General features: G+C 43.3%; 1 protein-coding gene across 2 annotated transcripts; it reads left to right on the top strand.

Annotated features, from left to right (window-relative positions):
• The first annotated feature begins 1,064 nt into the window (after nucleotides 1-1,064).
• LOC139376990 (epoxide hydrolase 1-like) lies at nucleotides 1,065-13,432 on the top strand. Of its 2 annotated transcripts, none has more exons than XM_071120036.1 (9): nucleotides 1,065-1,350; nucleotides 2,978-3,203; nucleotides 4,789-4,969; nucleotides 5,186-5,395; nucleotides 7,791-7,920; nucleotides 8,807-9,030; nucleotides 10,434-10,542; nucleotides 10,941-11,066; nucleotides 12,257-13,432. In XM_071120036.1, exons 1-9 carry the CDS (start codon nucleotides 1,328-1,330, stop codon nucleotides 12,456-12,458), a joined length of 1,431 nt encoding a protein of 476 aa, XP_070976137.1. In that variant the 5' UTR covers nucleotides 1,065-1,327; the 3' UTR covers nucleotides 12,459-13,432. The 2 variants fall into 2 exon arrangements, with proteins under 2 accessions (XP_070976137.1, XP_070976138.1); XM_071120037.1 differs by having other exon boundaries at nucleotides 1,241-1,350; nucleotides 12,280-13,432.
• The last annotated feature ends 6,048 nt before the right edge of the window (nucleotides 13,433-19,480 follow it).

A 19,480-nucleotide genomic window follows, 5' to 3' on the forward strand; every position in this document is an offset into this window, starting at 1 on the left:
ATCACACCGACAGTGAGCTGTGCGCGAAATGGGACTCATACGTGCAACGACAGTTAAACATTCACTTTCGGCTGCAATTTCTGTCAAGCCATTTAACACATACAGTTTGGTGCAAAAGTTCGATAAAAGCCAACGTGTGCACCACAGAACGAATTGCCTCTGCAACCCAATGCTGCAAGGCAATCGCAGCTCTCCCGTGGAAATGAATGGACTGTAATGAAAGTGTAGGGAACAGGTCTCGAACCCTCCACCTTCGAGCCCGAGGTCCGGTGCGCAATCGACTGTGCAGCAAAAGCATGCTCGAGCGGCTGTGTCGATTTCCGCGGTTATAAACAATAACAACTGTTGGTGTTGTCGATGCCTAAAAGATGATAATCTAAGAGATATCACGTAGCTAACCAGAGTTGCCCGTTTTGCAGAACGATTTACCCCGGTTATTTATATGGTTGTAGGTTAAGCTAAATAATACATTATGGGAAAGTATTATGACACGCAATGAGAACCTACCTGCACATCAATGGATGTCAAAGATCTAAATCTCTGTAAGTCACACTGAACTAAATAGGCCTAGGCTTTATTGGCTTTAGGGATGATTGGCTATTTATACGTTCCAGCATTAGGCCTACTGTTAGACGTTCTCGGTGTATTAAACAATGGTTTCTTACTTGACAGGGGGTCAAACTCATTCCACTGAGGGCCGAGTGTCTGCCGCTTTAAAATGTCTTCTTTCGATTAAGACCTAGACAACCAGGTGAGGGTAGTTCCTTACAAATTAGTGACCTTAATTCATCAATCAAGAAAACAGGTAGAGCGAAAACCCACAGACACTCTGCCCTCCTTGGAATGAGTTTTACATGGGGCTAGGCTTTATTCGTGATTTGACTTCTGTGCTTGTTATTTAGCCTATGGTGACTGGCCTCAAGTTATTGATGATAGAAACCTGAGAAATGGAATTGGAATTGTATTTTCTTATGATCGTGGTCATAATGTCAATAGTCTAGTGAAATGGTGCTTTCACGGCAACTGGCAACTCTGGGGCAAAAACGAGGTCAAATCAAGACGTCAGTGATCGAATTTTCAAGTCGGAAAGTCTGAACTCTAGAAAGGTGCGCAGTGTCCCGAATTCGAATTCCAAGTTGGAAAAAAGTTTGGGGAAAAATATTTTCCCACTCGGAGCTAATTTTTCGTGAGTTCCCAGTTGACGTGAAAGCACTGAAGTCGGAGATTTCCGAGTTCAGCTGATTTTTGAACGCGACAAACGTCCAGACTTTGGTCAATGACGCACAGACAGGAGTGCACTTTGAAACTGCAGGACTCTTGAGTAACCATGCAGACAATTGAAGTTCTGAAGTGAGTACTTTTTTTATGTGGATAAATAGGGCGTATTTAATCAAACCATTGCGTAAGAGTATATTCATCGTCTATAGATGTGATTAAGACTAAAGAGGTCAAGTGAACGCAGACAGTCGGGATAGAAGGACTGCGTGTTGGGGGCGTACGGTCAACAAACAAAGTGGATATTCGTCAAATCGTGATCGATGTATTGTAACAGCCCCACAATTTGGTTACCAATGTTCAATTTGGATATATTTGGCTGTTTTCGCTGCATAACATTTAGAAATCATCCCTTTCAGGTTTAGAAGGAGTGACCGCAAAATGCTAACTCCCATTTGTATGAACTGGTACTATAGCTAGGATAGAGAAATCTGGGTTTAGAGGCAAATCGCTCCGCCATTTTCTGGTTGCAAAAATTCTAATAGTTCGCCTAATGTCAGTTTTATTTGACTACACTATTTAACCCGTTGTGAAATAAATGTTCCATTACCACATATAGTAATATCAGCTGCTTGAACCTCGTGTACAAAACACAAAGTAAAAAAAAAACATTTGAAATGTCGAACATAGTCTAAGAAACGGTAGATATGTTCTGTCTTTCAATGACAGATGTTGGGTTGCCCAAAAAGTTATGTTTTGCAGCTTTTACTGTAATGCAGTTGATTGGTGATGACGACATGAAAATATATTAGGGTTGACATCCATACAACATTTTTATTCAGATTTATACCTCTGTGTGAAATACCACATTTTTTTCCTGGGGGGCAATGAGTGGGTTTGGGAGGTTGAACGAAAGAGTTAAATTCCCATGTGCAAAAATAAAAAAAAGCTTGTTAAATGCGTTTCCATCGCATTTTCATCTACTGCTAGTTTGGAAACGTTTTGCTATGGGGTGGAGCGTTGGACTAGTAACCGTAAGGTTGCAAGTTCAAATCCCCGAGCTGACAAGGTACAAATCTGTTCTGCCCCTGAACAGGCAGTTAACCCACTAGGCTGTCATTGAAAATAAGAATAGGTTCTTAACTGACTTGCCTAGTAAAATAAATATAGCGAATCTCTGGTTTTGGCAACCGCTCGTAGATACGGTGTGGGTAGGCTGCCTACATGATGAGCGCAAGTTTGTTCATATGCAAGACGGAAGCCAAGATAAAAACGAATTTGCCTACATGGTGAGATTATTATGGACAAAAGAGCGAAATGTTTGTTTGTCAAACGGCAGACAAGCATTGATGATCATTTCACCAGAATAAGACCCTCGTTATATTTTGGAACGACGCATCAAGTTCACCTTGCACTTTCATCATAATTGATTGAATCTCTAGCCTAATAAACTGCATGCTTTCCCAACGAGTAGTAGTGGACGGACCAAACGACATGGTATTACTTGATTCCAAATTTACTTTGATTCTGTTGGATATTATATCAATATTTGCGCATAAAAGCATTTCCACTGACATTTCTCGCTTAATTAATTTTACAGACAAAAAGATCGCACCTTGTCTAGCGTGTTTTGTCGACATTTAGAAAGTTTACCAACAAATGTTCTGTTTTCATCAGGCCTGTCGTTATGTTGTTTTAATATGTACTTTACTGGTTTGTGAAAACTTTTACATTTCCGGGTCGTTTGTGTGTTGTATTCCAGACAGGCCCTCTCCAGCCTGGATCCTACCCAGCAGCAGCAGCTCTTGGTGGCCGGGTCTGCGGTGGCCGTGGGCGGGCTGCTGACCTGTTATTACTGGGTGTATCAAGGGACGAAGACCAAGCGCATCCCAATAGGGGATGGGTGGTGGGGGGCAGGAGAGAAGCCTCAGTCAGAGGATGAGAAGGTTTTCCCCTTTCAGGTCCAGACTTCCGATGAAGAGATACAGGTAGGGTAATAAGGGGGTGATATAAAGTTTCAAGTTCATAGTTGCTACAAGTCTTACTGTCAGTTTCTGGGCACTAACTGGTTCAATCCACTTTGTTTAAACTTGATTTGCCAACATATTGTGACATGGAATCTATATGTACAATACATTTAGATTGGAAAGAAGTAAAATGTTGTTTGAGGGTGAAATTTCAACCACAGGATTATGTCATCATGATAACCAAATTTCAACAGGCAATTGTATAAAATATGTTTAATTTGTATATTTTAAAACAATGTCAGATCATCATTTCTATCCACTGTCAGAAATAACTGTAGGGAAAAAACAAGAGGCTGGACAGTACCTCCTGTTGGAGAATTGATGTATCTACAGCTACCCTTCGGTATCCCATCCAGGGTATTATCCAAGCCAAGCATTATATTTATCACACACTATTACAAATGTGCTATCGCGAGAAGGATTGTTGTGAGATCTCCAGTTAAAAATGAAATAGATTCACTGTCGCTATTAAAGTAATTCCAAAGGGAAGGTGTAACAGAGCAAATGAAAGGGGACCGTACTCTCTCATAAATCATCGATGAGACTATTTAGCCCTGTATAGCATTAGTAAAATCATCAACAGCTATTGTTTCAATTCAACCCAGAATTTAATTAAACTTAGACAATAGAATTGGCCAAGTGTGCCAAGCTCTGGTTGATGTAAAATTTAGTGATATTGAATTGTTTGGTTGTATCTTCTGCTTGTATAGTTTGATCTGTGCCAATGACAGGAGGAATAGTGACCAGCAGCAGGATCAATAGATACTAATATATACATGTAAACAGGAGGAATAGTGACCAGTAGCAGGATCAATAGATGGTCGTGGCAATCAATTATCAACAGCTATTTAACAGACTAATACATTTAATCAATGATAATTTTAGCAGCAGTGTAAATTGTCTGAGCGGGTAGACTCCTGTGGATGGACAGAGTCCGTGTGGATGGACAGAGTCCGCGTGGATAGTCTGTGGGGGAGGGAGAACAGTATTTGTTAGCCATTTGATAGTGTCATGGCCAGCAGATACAAGTTGTTTTGGAGTCTGTTTGGCTGGGCCTTGATGCAACAGTACCCCCTGCTGGACGGGGAGCATGGAGAACAGTGACACTCAACTGCAATCGTTGTCATTTGGTTCTGCTGTCAGATGAAGCACAGTGATAATACATTAATCTGTTGTCTGAATAAACAAAATATCTGACATTGTCTTCCCCATTTGCAGTAATATACATTTCACTAACAATTAAACCCAAAATCAGACATTTGTTTTTCCATTGGAATTTGGTTGTACTTTTATATGGTTGAAAGTGTAGTGAAAACACATTGGAAATTCAATTAACTTTTATCTTTTTGAGTGGGGGAGTATAGGTTGTAATCTCATTGATCGTCTCAACTAAATATTATCCATGTTGAAATGACGTGGTGTGCCCAGTGAGTTATGGTTGAGTATCTTTTAATTTCATGTGAAAATCAAGGGAACATGTAACTTTGTGACCACAACAGGCCTAACACAGGTCTTCCTCCTCCTCCATCATCATCCTCCTCTACAGGACTTGTATGACCGTATTGACAGGACCCGGTACACTGAACCACTGGAGGACACAGGCTTCCAGTACGGCTTCAACTCTACCTACCTGAAGAAGGTGGTCTCCCACTGGAGGCATCAATTTAACTGGAAGAAGCAGATTGCAATACTCAACAAGTATCCTCAATTCAAAACCAATATCGAGGGTTAGTAGGCCTTGATGAACACATCATGATCTTTATAGTGGCAGTTTCTGTCTCTCACTCTGTGTGGCATTTGTCAGACATAATCATTAAAGTCAGTTTAAATGTTGATATAAAGAATAAGGCATTTATAAAAGGCCCATACATGCTTATAACAAGTTACCCCAATGTTTTACCCACTGCTCCCCGTCCTCTAACCCCTGACTCCTCTTCCTTCAGGATTGGATGTACACTTTATCCATGTGCGTCCACCTCACCGTGAGGGCCAGAGGGTGTTGCCTCTAATGCTGGTGCATGGCTGGCCTGGCTCTGTCTATGAGTTCTATAGGATCCTGCCCTTACTTACTGACTCGCTGGACAGTCTGGCTTTCGAAGTCATCTGCCCCTCCATCCCAGGATATGGCTTCTCCGAGGCCCCTCATAAGCAAGGTGAGGACTCGCTTATGGGGCATAAGCATTCTTTAAAGCAGGGGTGTCAAACTCATTCTGCCGCAGGGGCCGCATTCGGTCTTCGACGAGGTCCAAACGGCTCCACTGAAAATGTGTTGTATATTTATATATATATATATATATATATATATATATATATTTATTTATTTATTTATTTATTTACTCGCCGTCAATAACTGACAGCCTAGCTTTCATTTAGGTGAATATTAGCGCGCTGGACACAGTCAAGAAAATGTACAAATGTACACTGAACAAAAATCTGAATGCAACATGCAAAGGGTTGGTCTTGTCGCGATACGAAACCTTCAGCCCCGCCCCTTGGCCGGCAGCGGGGTGCTAGAGGTGGTTAGCGTTCCCTGGATTGGACAGGGCACCATAGGTACTTCAGGTTATCTCGGTATAACCAGGACCACTCGCGTAGCCCTGCCTCTCTTTCTATATCGAAGCGTTGTCCGCGTAGAGGTCTTTTGGTCTTTTGTCTTTTGATTCCCTGCCCCACTGGAATATCGAGTCTGTGCCACACAACTAGGGCGAGGTACTGAGCTCAATCGAGAGGTTAAGTTTCAAAGACCTTTCTCTGGATATAATTTGCATCAGTATACAAGCACCAAGGCCGCGGGCGACAGGGTCAATTCAGATAACCACAGGTATTAACAAGGGATCAACTAAAGGACTAGAGTGACTCTCAGTCCCGCTGAACTACCGCAGCGTCCGTGGCACGCAACGAGGCCGAAGTACTGAGCTCAACCGAGAGTTTCCTCTCCATATAATTTGCATCAGTATACACGCACCTGGTCAGTAGGCGACAGAACAGCTGTTCAATAGTTAAACGGTATATCGGAGAGTCGCTTCTCAGATCCAATAAGTTAGAATCTTTAAGTAATTTGAGTCAGGTGGCAATTACCCAAAGTCAAATGGTTGTCTAAATGAATTCAGAATTCAAGAAGTCAGCGCCAAAGTAATGGCAAATGTCTCTTTATATACCTTTTGATTCTCTGTACCCGATCCGCTGCTCCTCCCATTCCCTCAGAGCAGAGAGGGTGATGACACATCTTACAACAGGAAATACTTTTCTTACAGTGCATATATGGGTCTCTGGTTATGACAGTGCCCTTACTCTATCAGCAATGAGTCTATCAGCTGTTCCCATTCAGAGGTGTCACTTGAGGCAGAGGGCGATTCCTCCTGACACCAGTTGGTTGGCTTGAGTCGTCCTCTGGTGGCTTTGCCCAATCCGGTATTTCAGTAGGCGAGGTCATCTCTGTCTCTACCCTTGGTGGGTAAGACAGGGGAAGAGGGCCAGGAGGTAGATCCCTTTGGCGTTTCACTACAGTCCCATGTTTCATGAGCTGAAATTAAATAACCCAGACATTTTCCATACGCACAAAAAGCTTATGTCTGAATGTTGTCCACAAATTAGTTTAAATCCTTGTTCCTGAGCATTTGCCAAGATAATCCATCCACCTGGCATGTGGCATATCAACTTACTGATTAAACAGCATGATCATTACACAGGTGCACCTTGTTCTGAGGACAATAAAAGGCCACTCTGAAATGTGCAGTATTTGTCACACAACACAATGACGCAGACGTCTCAAGTTGTGAGGGCGTGTGTAATTTGCATGTTGACTGCAGGATTGTCAACCAGAGCCGTTGCCAGATAATTTAATGTTAATTTCTCTACCATAAGCTGCCTCCAACATTGTTTTAGAGAATCTGGCAGTACATCCAACCTGCCTCACAACCACAGACCACCTGTAACTGTGCCAGCCCAGGACCTCCACAACCGGCTTTGTCACCTGCGGGATGGTCTGAGACCAGCCACCCGGACAGCTGAATAAACTGTGGGTTTGCACAACCGAAGAATTTCTGCACAAACGGTCAGAACCATCTCAGGAAGCTCATCTACGTGCCCGTCGTCCTCCCCAGGGTCTTGACCTGACTTCAGTTCGGCGTCGTAACCGACTTCAGAGAGCAAATGCTAATCTTCGATGGCCACTGGCACGCTAAGTGACTTATTATGTATCTTTATCTGGTTCTATCAACTCCACGCCACAGTAATACAGGGTTAGGTTACAGTAACCCCATCATGACAGGCTGGAGGAGTTGTAGAACCTAGAATAGCAATAAATATCCCACTAATACTGTTTTTCTCCGTATTTTTTAACTTTATTAATCAAACAAGGAGATTCAAGGTTTAGTTTGTTATTTTCTGATTGTGGTAATTAATCTGTTTGGCTTTTTAACCCAGCCCTATTTAGTAAAGTTACTATGAGTAACTCCTCTATTCCTAGTATAGTGAACTAAGGGCTATGGTCTTCTGTGGTGTCATACTAATATGTCTGCTCTTCTTCTGTGGTGTCCCTCCCTGCAGGGTTTGACACTCTGGCTGCAGCGAGGGTCTTCCACAAGCTGATGGAGCGTCTGGGTTTCTCAGACTATTATCTGCAGGGAGGAGACTGGGGCTCAATCATCACTACTAACATGGCCCAGATGAAGCCAGAGTAAGAACAATTCTCCTCTTTTCTAGATAAGTGCACTTGCACATTCCCCTTCATGGATTTTAAAGCATATAATTGATGTAACCATTGGCTGGAGTGAGTTGCCAGCAGTGTCTAATCCACGAGGGGGACAAAGTGTGCATCTGTACACTTTGGAAGAAGGGTTTAAAACCAGGAAGCAGCCTAAGAACTCCCGAGTGGCACAGCGGTCTAAAGCACCACATCTCGGTGCTAAAGGCGTCACTACTGTCACCCTGGTTCGATACCAGTCTTTATCACCATTACACTGATTCTACCTATCCAGACCCTTCATATACACAGCTCCTCCTCTATACTGATTCTACCTATCCAGACCCTTCATATACACAGCTCCTCCACTATACTGATTCTACCTATCCAGACCCTACAGATACACAGCTCCTCCACTATACTGATTCTACCTATCCAGACCCTTCATATACACAGCTCCACCACTATACTGATTCTACCTATCCAGACCCTTCATATACACAGCTCCTCCTCTATACTGATTCTACCTATCCAGACCCTTCATATACACAGCTCCTCCTCTATACTGATTCTACCTATCCAGACCATTCATATACACAGCTCCACCACTATACTGATTCTACCTATCCAGACCATTCATATACACAGCTCCTCCTCTATACCGATTCTACCTATCCAGTATTTGAATTCACTGTGTAGTGCTAGAGCAAAAGAAGAACACAACGTGTACCCCTTGTGGTCCCCAGGACTGAGTTTGGGAAACGCTAAGTCACGGTTACATTTAGTGTACACAGAATATCAACACTGTAACCATCAAGCAGAAAGATTTCTCTGTTGGATGACCACATGTTATATCTTCTCTTCCTGTGCTACTGTGTAGGTGTGTAAAGGGTCTCCATCTCAACATGTTAACTAACAAACTGAGGGGGTTCGGTGTCCTGTTTTCAATCCTGATTGGCCGCTACCTGCCCTGGCTGTTTGGGTTCACCCGGGAGGATGTCAGGAGATTGTTTGGTTCAGTAGGTTTCATGGAAAGGAACTTCTATGAGATCATCAGAGAGACGGGCTACCTGCACATCCAGGGCACCAAGCCAGACTCCGCAGGTGAGAATGTCATCACACAACTTTTTTTACCTGATATTTCACCTGGCGTTTTGATGATCCACAACTCCCAGGCTTGTTGTTTGAGCATGAGACTGAATGGACTGCTTTGTTGGTCAGTTTTTACCATCGGTCTGTAGTACTCGTCACACTACCACACACACCTGGTGATCTGCTTGATCCAGACTTGCTGCAGCTCTCTGTCCCCCTGATTGCTGAATCATTAACCCATATTTGTAACTTGATGATTTATATCTGGTACTGGCACCAAGGTTTGGAAGAAGGCCCATGTACTCCAACCTTCGAAGGTGGTGACCATTGTGCCCTAAATCATTATCGGCCTGTTTCTAAACATTCTTGCCTAGCTAAAGTATTGGAATCCTTGATTAAATCTCAGCTAAGATCTTTTGTCTTTGAAATGTATTCTACATTTAAATAAGTTAGTTTAGACCAGGTCATAGCACTCTGCTGCATGCCTAGTTATAAATGTGGTTAACTTTATGGATGAAAGGCAACATTGTGCTACCCTCTTCATTGACATGTCAAAGGCTTTTTCACGAGCCTACCAGGCGAACTTAATGACTTCTATGCAAGCGTCGAGGCAAGCTACGCTGAAGCATGCATGAGAGCACTAGCTGTTCCGGATGACTGTGATCACGCTATTCGTAGCCGATGTGGGTAAGCCCTTTAAACAGGTCAACATATCAGGACGTGTACTCCGAGTATGCGCTGACATTTTTAACCTGTCCCTGACTGAGTCTGTAATACCAACAGGTTTCAAGCAGACCACCATAGTCCCTGTGTCCAAGACACCAAGGTAACCTGCCTAAATGACTAATGACCCGTAGCGCTCAAGTCTGTAGCCATGAAGTGCTTTGAAAGGCTGGTCATTGTGTAGGTTTTACAGACTCTGTCAGGGAGTTGTTAAAAATGCCGGTGAACACACTTGCCGGTTGGTCAGCGCATGTTCGGAGTACACGTCCTGGTAATCCGTCTGGCCCTGTGGCCTTGTGAATGTTGACCTGTTTTTAAAGGTCTACTCACATCAGCTACGGAGAGCGTGATCACACAGTCGTCTGGAACAGCTGGTGCTCTCATGCAGCTTTTGTTCCACAAATAAGGTCTATCTTCAAAATGTTCTTACATTTTATGTTTCGGTGCCTCTAGTGCGATTCAGAAAGCTGAGTGATGACCTTATTACCGATGAATGTGTTTTTTTATTATTGTTTTTATTTCTTTTGGGGGTTTGTATTTCGTGTGTATTGTATGTATTTCAGGGCTGTAAAATAGACCATGGTTTCAGTATGACTCCCTGGTAAAATAAATTAATGCAAGGACACACAGACCTCTGATCGTTTAGCTGTAGTAGTCGTACTAATCATATTGTGAAATGTCTCCCCCTGCAGGTTGTGGAGTGAATGACTCTCCAGTAGGCCTGGCTGCTTACATACTGGAGAAGTTCTCCACCTGGACTGACTTCAACAACAGGGACTTGGAAGATGGGGGACTGGAGAGGTAGAAGCTACTGTTCAGCCTGTTTACTTTGGGTTGTGAGCGGAAAAATATATACTTTTTAGGGGGTAAATGTATTGCTGTCCCATCAATTACTCTTAATCAAATAATGGTCAGATCTGCCAAAACTGTAGGGGAAACATTCAATACAACTGTATTTGTCCCAGCAAAACAATGAACCTATTCTATTTGCATACACATGTTGCCTTGATAGCATCCATTCACAGTCCTATTCACATGACAGCAAACGGGAAACTGAAACAGGGACTTCCTGGGTTGTATTTATTAGTGTAAACAATAGCAAAATATTTTGCAACTAAAAAAGTGTTTCTTATTGGAGAATGAATAAAACCCAGGGCTGTTGATTGGTTCATTGAGAAAGCCTGGTTCCTGTCTTTTAGGAAGTTCACCCTGGACGACCTGCTGACCAACATCATGATCTACTGGACCACCGGCTCCATCGTGTCCTCCATGAGGTTCTACAAGGAGAACTTAAAGACCAACATTGACAACAGACTGGATAATCAGTGAGTTTGTATGTGTGGTGGCAGGGTTCTCCAGTATAACACGGGCTGTTCCTACAGGGCCTGTCCAGTTTAATATGACACAGGCTGTTCCTACAGGGTCTGTCCAGTTTAATATGACATGGGCTGTTCCTACAGGGTCTGTCCATTTTTAATATGACATGGGCTGTTCCTACAGGGTCTGTCCAGTTTAATATGACACGGGCTGTTCCTACAGGGTCTGTCCAGTTTAATATGACACGGGTTGTTCCTACAGGGTCTGTCCAGTTTAATATGACACGGGCTGTTCCTACAGGGCTTGTCCAGTTTAATATGACACGGGCTGTTCCTACAGGGCTTGTCCAGTTTAATATGACATGGGCTGTTCCTACAGGGTCTGTCCATTTTAATATGACACGGGCTGTTCCTACAGGGTCTGTCCATTTAATATGACACGGGCTGTTCCTACAGGGTCTGTCCATTTAATATGACACGGGCTGTTCCTACAGGGTCTGTCCATTTAATATGACACGGGCTGTTCCTACAGGGTCTGTCCATTTAATATGACACGGGCTGTTCCTACAGGGTCTGTCCATTTAATATGACACGGGCTGTTCCTACAGGGTCTGTCCATTTAATATGACACGGGCTGTTCCTACAGGGTCTGTCCATTTAATATGACACGGGCTGTTCCTACAGGGTCTGTCCATTTAATATGACACGGGCTGTTCCTACAGGGTCTGTCCATTTAATATGACACGGGCTGTTCCTACAGGGTCTGTCCATTTAATATGACACGGGCTGTTCCTACAGGGTCTGTCCATTTAATATGACACGGGCTGTTCCTACAGGGTCTGTCCATTTAATATGACACGGGCTGTTCCTACAGGGTCTGTCCATTTAATATGACACGGGCTGTTCCTACAGGGCCTGTCCAGTTTAATATGACACGGGCTGTTCCTAAAAAAACAATAAGACACTTTAATAATACATGCCAAGGGACGTACAGTACATGTTGTAGTTTTATGTGATCCTTGCAGGACTTGAACACATGATCATGTTTGTTTTGTGTTATGATAACAGGCTCCCAATAATGATATGTTCTAGGTGGTTGTTTTCTACCTACTTTAGTTAAAAACAATGATTGTGAGACAACTGTCTTATGACTAAAAATGTAAATGTGGCGTTTGTTAACCTGTTTCTCGTGTCCTCAGTACGGGGGTGTATGTGCCTACAGGTCTGGCGGCGTTCCCCAACGAGGTAAGGCACGTGCCCCAGTCTTGGGTCAGCGACAGGTTCAGGAACATCTACTCCTACTCTTACATGCCCCGAGGAGGCCACTTCGCTGCCTTCGAGGAGCCACAGCTCCTGGCTGACGACCTGCTGCAGTTTGTGAAGAAGGTGGAGAAGTTGTAGAGTTGATGGATACAAGAGGTCGACTCTCCACTCCTGCCAAGTGCCTGGAAGAAAAACCAGCAGGACTGCAGAACATAACACTACAGCTTGGAATTGTAGCTTTGTACTAAAAACATTTAAATGTTAATCTAAGATATAAAATCAGAAGCACTGTCTGATTATCAGGTAAATACTTGGTCTATCAGTGATGTTAACACTGCAATATGATCATGCTCAGTGATTGTGTTGGTGTAATATTAAGGCTATACAGTCAACATAATGGACCTATACTGTAATAATGAAATGATCAGCACTTCAATACAGATGTCTTGAAATTCAGATAACAAATGTCTTCCAGATTGCACAACAACTGTGTGAAAGCAGCCTAAAATCACAGATGTCTGTTCTTCTCTTGTTGCAGTAATGAAATACTTCTATAGTATACTGCTGTGCTGCTATAATATACTATACTACTGCTGTAACCATGTCTATTGTGACGACCCTGTAAGGCAGGGATGTCAAACTCAGTCCACAGAGGGCCAAGTGTCTGTGGGTTTTCCTTTCAATTAAGACTTAGAAAACCAGTTGAGGAGTTTCGTACTAGTTAGTGACCTTTAATCAATGAAGGAGAGGAAGGAGTTTTACATGTGCTGTAGTGTCTAATATTTGTGGGGCTGGTTCCCAGGAGTGAACTGGACACAGCTTAAGTTTAGTCCTGGACTAAAAATATATTTCAATGGTAGTGTTCCATTGAGCATGGTTTTTAGTCTAGGTCTAGATTAAGCCTAATCTATGTCCCAGGAAACCATGATGAGTTTTCTGTGGACCCCAGGAAGACCAGCAGTCACTAAGGGGTCAGCTTATGAGGATCCAAATAAACAAATTAAATTAACATCAAGTCAATAACTCACAATGTTGAACACAAAATTTAAACCTTTGTATGCTGCAAAATGTATAATTAAAATTAACTTTTTTTGCTTTCATTACAGCACATACCCAAGCTACACCAGACAACATTCATTTCAGTCATAATGTAGAGGTGATGCCAGTCATTCATATGAACCTCTATAGAAACATTGTAACCCTGAGCCCAGTCCAGGGACTGAGAGAGGGGTAGACATGTCAACACCTCTGTCTGTAGTCACAAATTGAGTGCTGATCTAGGACCAGGTACCCTCTGTCCATGTCTTTGTGACATAAAAGGTCAAACTGACTTTAGATCAGCACTCCAGTTTGGCCTTCTCGATCAGTATGAGCAGGTTTATATAGACAGGTTTATATAGACTGAATTCAAACTCCACATCTCTCTAGTATAGGCTACTTATCCTAAAGAACGATAAGCAAAACGCCACCGATAAGTGATTCATATTCAGACAACTTTAATGTCCTCAGAGGCAATTCATGTGGCAGCAGTCATTAAACAGATCACATTTTAAAATAAATAGCAAAGGATATTTACAAGCAAATAGGCAGGATTTGATCAGTACGGTGGCTGTCAATGACTTTCAGTTCATCATCCCAGCTTTCTCCGAGATCAGCACTCCTACTCTGAGAAACGTTATGATCATGGCCTCTTGTCATCTCATACTATGGCTGTGGTTAGGAATCTTTTCATGGTCACTTGCTGAAGCCTTTGATAGCCATGGGGGTCCTGAAACCACACAACCCTGCCAGTCAGTCTGCCCTCCTCCCAGAGAGGGACCAGACCTAGAGACACAAGACAGAGCACTAACGTGTCTCTTCACCCGCGTGGGGACCTTAACATCCAGTTTGGGTTGGAACCACCCCACAGTCCCTATGGGCCAGATCCATGGCCCTGTGCCGGACAGGTTTAGCGTCAGACAAGTCAAGTTCCCTTGTTATATTCGGCCACGGCGAACTGCAGCGTGTCTCTGGTAGCTTGGTCCGTCATATCTGCGTCCACGACGCCCCCCGGTGTCCCAGCGGCGCTCGTCACGATGAATGCCACCGCGAGCAAAACAACGACGATCTTCCAATTCATTAGCATTTTTCCCGTCTGATATCGGTCTTTATTGCAACTCCGATCGTATCAAGTAACGTTACACCACAACACATCCTCGCCTCAGATGACTTTTATATGAACGTGTTGCGGTCACTTCTGATTGAGGGGTGGGGCTTGATTCTGATTCCACTAATCACTTCAATTAAAAACCTAACGCCTCCATCACACCGACAGCGAAAGTGAGAAATTGGCGCTATTTGGGACGAAGCATCGTCTGGATATGTGTGCAACAAAAGTTAACCATTCACCTTCTACTACCATCTCTGTCAAACCATTTAATGCATACAGTTTAGAGTGGCATGCCCCGTTTTATTTGCTTGTGTAACGGATGTGAAACGGCTAGCTTAGTTAGCGGTGCGCGCTAAATAGCGTGTCAATCAGTGACGTCACTTGCTCTGAGACCTTGAAGTAGTAGTTCCCCTTTGCTCTGCAAGGGCCGCGGCTTTTGTGGAGCGATGGGTAACGATGCTTCGTGGGTGACTGTTGTTGATAAGTGCAGAGGGTCCTTGGTTCGCGCCCGGGTATGGGCGAGGGGGCGGTCTAAAGTTATACTGTTACACTTGGTTGTAGGCTCCAGCTATATAACTCATAATGGAAATATATTATTAAATGAGAGCCTGCACAGCAATGGATTTCTTAAAAAACAATTTATCTTTTATATAAGTGACGCTAAACTAAATGGGACTAGGCTTTATTGTCTTTAGGGAAGATTGGCTATTTATACATTATAGCATTAAGCCTACTGTTAGACCACAGAAGTTACCAGTGTCTTTGACATTAGACAGTGGTTACTTACAAGCTAGGCCTGGCAAGGCGTGTCAAACTCATTCCACTGAGGGCCGAGTGACAGCGGGTTTTTGGTTGTTCTTTCAATTAAGACCTAGATAACCAGGTAAGGGTAGTTCCTTACGAGTTAGTGACCTTAATTCATCAATCAAGAACAAGGGTAGAAAACCCACAGACACTCTGCCCTCCTTGGAATGAGTTTTACATGGGGCTAGGCTATATTCGTGATTTGACTTATGTGCTTGCTATTTAGCCTATGGTGACTGGCCTCAAGTTATTGATGATACAAACCTGAGAAATGAAATTAGAATTAAGAATTGTACTTTATCATCGTGGTTATAATGTCAATAGTCGAGTGAAATGGTGCTTTTACGACAACTGGCAACTCGGGAGGGGAAAGAGGTCAAATCAAGACGTCAGTGATCGTATGTTCAAGTCTAGAAAGGTGCGCAGTGTCCCGACTTCCAAGTTGGATCACCGTTCAAAAAGATTTTCCCAGCCGGAGGTCATTTTCCCCGAGTTCCCAGTTGACGTGAAAGCAAAGTAGTCTGAGATTTCCAGGTTCAGCTGATTTGAATGCGGCAAACGTCCAGACGTCGGTCAATGACGCATAGACAGGAGTGCACTTTGGAACTGCAGGACTCTTGAGTAACCATGCAGACAATTGAAGTTCTGAAGTGAGTACTTCTTTATGTGGATAACTAGGGCGTATTTAATCAAACCATTGCGTAAGAGTATATTCATCGTCTAAGGTCAAGGGAACGCAGACAGCCGGCCCACGAGAAGAAAAATAAATAAATATATATATATATATATATTACCCCTTTTTTCGGACTCGGGAGAAGCGGAGATCGAGAACCGTGCTGTCCTCCGAAACATGACCCAGCAAAGCCGCACTGCTTCTTACCACAGTGTCCGCTTAACCCGGAAGCCAGCAAAAGTGTCAGAGGAAACTCTGTACACCGGGAGACCATGTCAGTGCACTTGCGCCCGGCCCGCCACAGGAGTCGCTAGAGTGCGATGGGACAAGGACATCCCGGCCGGGCAAACCCTCCCTTAACCTGGACGACGCTGGGCCAATTGTGCGCCGCCTCATCGGTCTCGCGGTCGCTGCCAGCTCCGGTACAGCCTGGGGATCAAACACGGATCTGTAGTAATGCCTCTAGCATGGCGATGCAGTGCCTTCGACCGCTGCGACACTCGGGAGGCCCCCACAAATGGATTTGAACAAACAATTGGTTCCCCCAAAAAATGCGTTCCTCCATTGAATTTCTAAATCCTGATGTGGCCCTCAGCCAAAAAGTTTGCCCACCCCTGATCTATCAGAGGATTTTATCTACATTGTGTTGTATCCATAGATCCTTCATCTTTAGCCAGCACCTGCCAGGTGCCTTCCAAGACCTTGAGGTTCTCCAACAACTGGAGGTGCTCTTCACCCTGGTCCCTCCTCTGTGAATCCTTCCTCCCCAAGGAGCTGTACGAGGTCAACATGGAGAAGGTGACTCTAGCCGACGGTGACCAGAGCCTCCGCATCTCCTGCCTTATGTCGCTCTTCCGAACGCTCTTTGTGGCCGACCTGTTGTCTGACACTAAACCTGTCCGGCACAGGGCCATGGATCTGGCCCATAGGGACTGTGGGGTGGTTCCGGCCCAAACTGGATTTTAAGGTCCCCACGCGGGTGAAGAGACACGTTAGTGCTCTGTCTTGTGTCTCTAGGTCTGGGCCCTCTCTGGGAGGAGGGCAGACTGACTGGCAGGATTGTGTGGTTTCAGGACCCCCATGGCTATCAAAGGCTTCAGCAAGTGACAATGAAAAGATTCCCAACCACAGCCATAGTATGAGATGACAGGAGGCCATGATCATAACGTTTCTCAGAGTAGGAGTGCTGATCTAGGAGAAAGCTGGGAAGTCATTGACAGCCACCATACTGATCAAATCCTGCCTATTTGCTATTAAATATCCTTTGCTATTTATTTTAAAATGTGATCTGTTTAATGACTGCTGCCACATGAATTGCCTCTGAGGACATTAAAGTTGTCTGAATATGAATCACTTATCGGTGGCGTTTTGCTTATCGTTCTTTAGGCTAAGTAGCCTATACTAGAGAGATGTGAAGTTTGAATTCAGTTTCCTAATATGGGGGATTGTTGATGACTACAACCATCAAACTATTAGTTTAAATTATCATTTTAAACTGTGGTGTACATTCATCTTATCAATTTATTCTTCCATTTTATCCTGGATTTTTGTTCATATGGCCCAGCGCTGATCGAGGATCAGGTCTCCCTTAAACCTGCTCATACTGATCTAAAAGGCCAAACTGGAGTGCTGATCTAAAGTCAGTTTGACCTTTTATGTCTCAAATACTAACATGACATGGACAGAGGGTACCTGGTCCTAGATCAGCACTCAGACAATTTGTGACTACAGACAGCGATGTTGACTGAACAGATTGACATGTCTACCCCTCTCTCTGTCAGGAACGACTCTCTCTCTGTAACCCTGAGCCCAGTACAGGGACTATGTTTCTATAGAGGTTCATATGAATGACTGGCATCACCTCTACATTATGACTGAAATGAATATGTTGTCTGGTGTAGCTTGGGTATGTGCTGTAATGAAAGCAGTGTTGGTGTTGTGACTGTATATAGCCTCCTAAATTACTTTGACCTGTATACCTACTTGTCATCTGGTTGAAACTGTATAATGTCTCGTCTTGGTTTTCTATAACTTAAAATGTTTTTCTGACACCATCTTTCTGAAATATACAGTACTGTATGTCAGTCTAAACTGGATCACTAAATGACATGGTTCATTTGAATTATACACATTTTGCAGCATACAAAGGTTTACATTTTGTGTTCAACATTGTGAGTTATTGACTTGTGGATGTTAATTTAATTTGTTTATTTGGATCCTCATAAGCTGACCCCTTAGTGACTGCTGGTCTTCCTGGGGTCCACAGAAAACTCATCATGGTTTCCGGGACATAGATTAGGCTTAATCTAGACCTAGACTAAAAACCATGCTCAATGGAACACTACCATTGAAATATATTAGACACTACATAGGAAGACATTACAGCACCTGTCAAACTCCTTCCACTCCTCCCTTGATTAATGAAGGTCACTAATTAGTAAAGAACTCCTCTCACCTGGTTTTCTAGGTCTTAATTGAAAGGAAAAACACAGACACTTGGCCCTCTGTGGAATGAGTTTGAAATCCCTGCCTTACAGGATCATCACAATAGACAAGATTACAGCAGTAGTATAGTATGCTATCGTAGTAGTATAGTATGCTAGCAGTACAGCAGTAGTATAGTAGACTAGCAGTAGTATAGTATGCTACAGCAGTAGTATAGTATGCTATCGTAGTAGTATAGTATGCCATAGCAGTACAGCAGTAGTATAGTAGACTAGCAGTACAGCAGTAGTATAGTATGCCATAGCAGTACAGCAGTAGTATAGTATGCCATAGCAGTACAGCAGTAGTATAGTAGACTAGCAGTACAGCAGTAGTATAGTAGACTATAGCAGTAGTATAGTAGACTATAGCAGTAGTATAGTATGCTACAGCAGTAGCATAGTAGATTAGCAGTACAGCAGTAGTATAGTATGCTATAGCAGTACAGCAGTAGTATAGTAGACTATAGCAGTAGCATAGTAGACTAGCAGTACAGCAGTAGTATAGTATGCTATAGCAGTACAGCAGTAGTATAGTAGACTAGCAGTGCAGCAGTAGTATAGTATACTATAGCAGTAGTATAGTATGCTACAGCAGTAGCATAGTAGACTAGCAGTACAGCAGTAGTATAGTATGCTATAGCAGTACAGCAGTAGTATAGTAGACTATAGCAGTAGCATAGTAGACTAGCAGTACAGCAGTAGTATAGTATGCTATAGCAGTACAGCAGTAGTATAGTAGACTATAGCAGTAGTATAGTAGACTAGCAGTGCAGCAGTAGTATAGTATACTATAGCAGTAGTATAGTATGCTACAGCAGTAGCATAGTAGACTAGCAGTACAGCAGTAGTATAGTAGACTATAGCAGTAGTATAGTAGACTATAGCAGTAGTATAGTAGACTATAGCAGTAGTATAGTAGACTAGCAGTGCAGCAGTAGTATAGTATACTATAGCAGTAGTATAGTATGCTACAGCAGTAGCATAGTAGACTAGCAGTACAGCAGTAGTATAGTATGCTATAGCAGTACAGCAGTAGTATAGTAGACTA

Source organism: Oncorhynchus clarkii, chromosome 20 (assembly GCF_045791955.1).
Source record: "Oncorhynchus clarkii lewisi isolate Uvic-CL-2024 chromosome 20, UVic_Ocla_1.0, whole genome shotgun sequence".
NCBI lineage: Eukaryota > Metazoa > Chordata > Actinopteri > Salmoniformes > Salmonidae > Oncorhynchus > Oncorhynchus clarkii.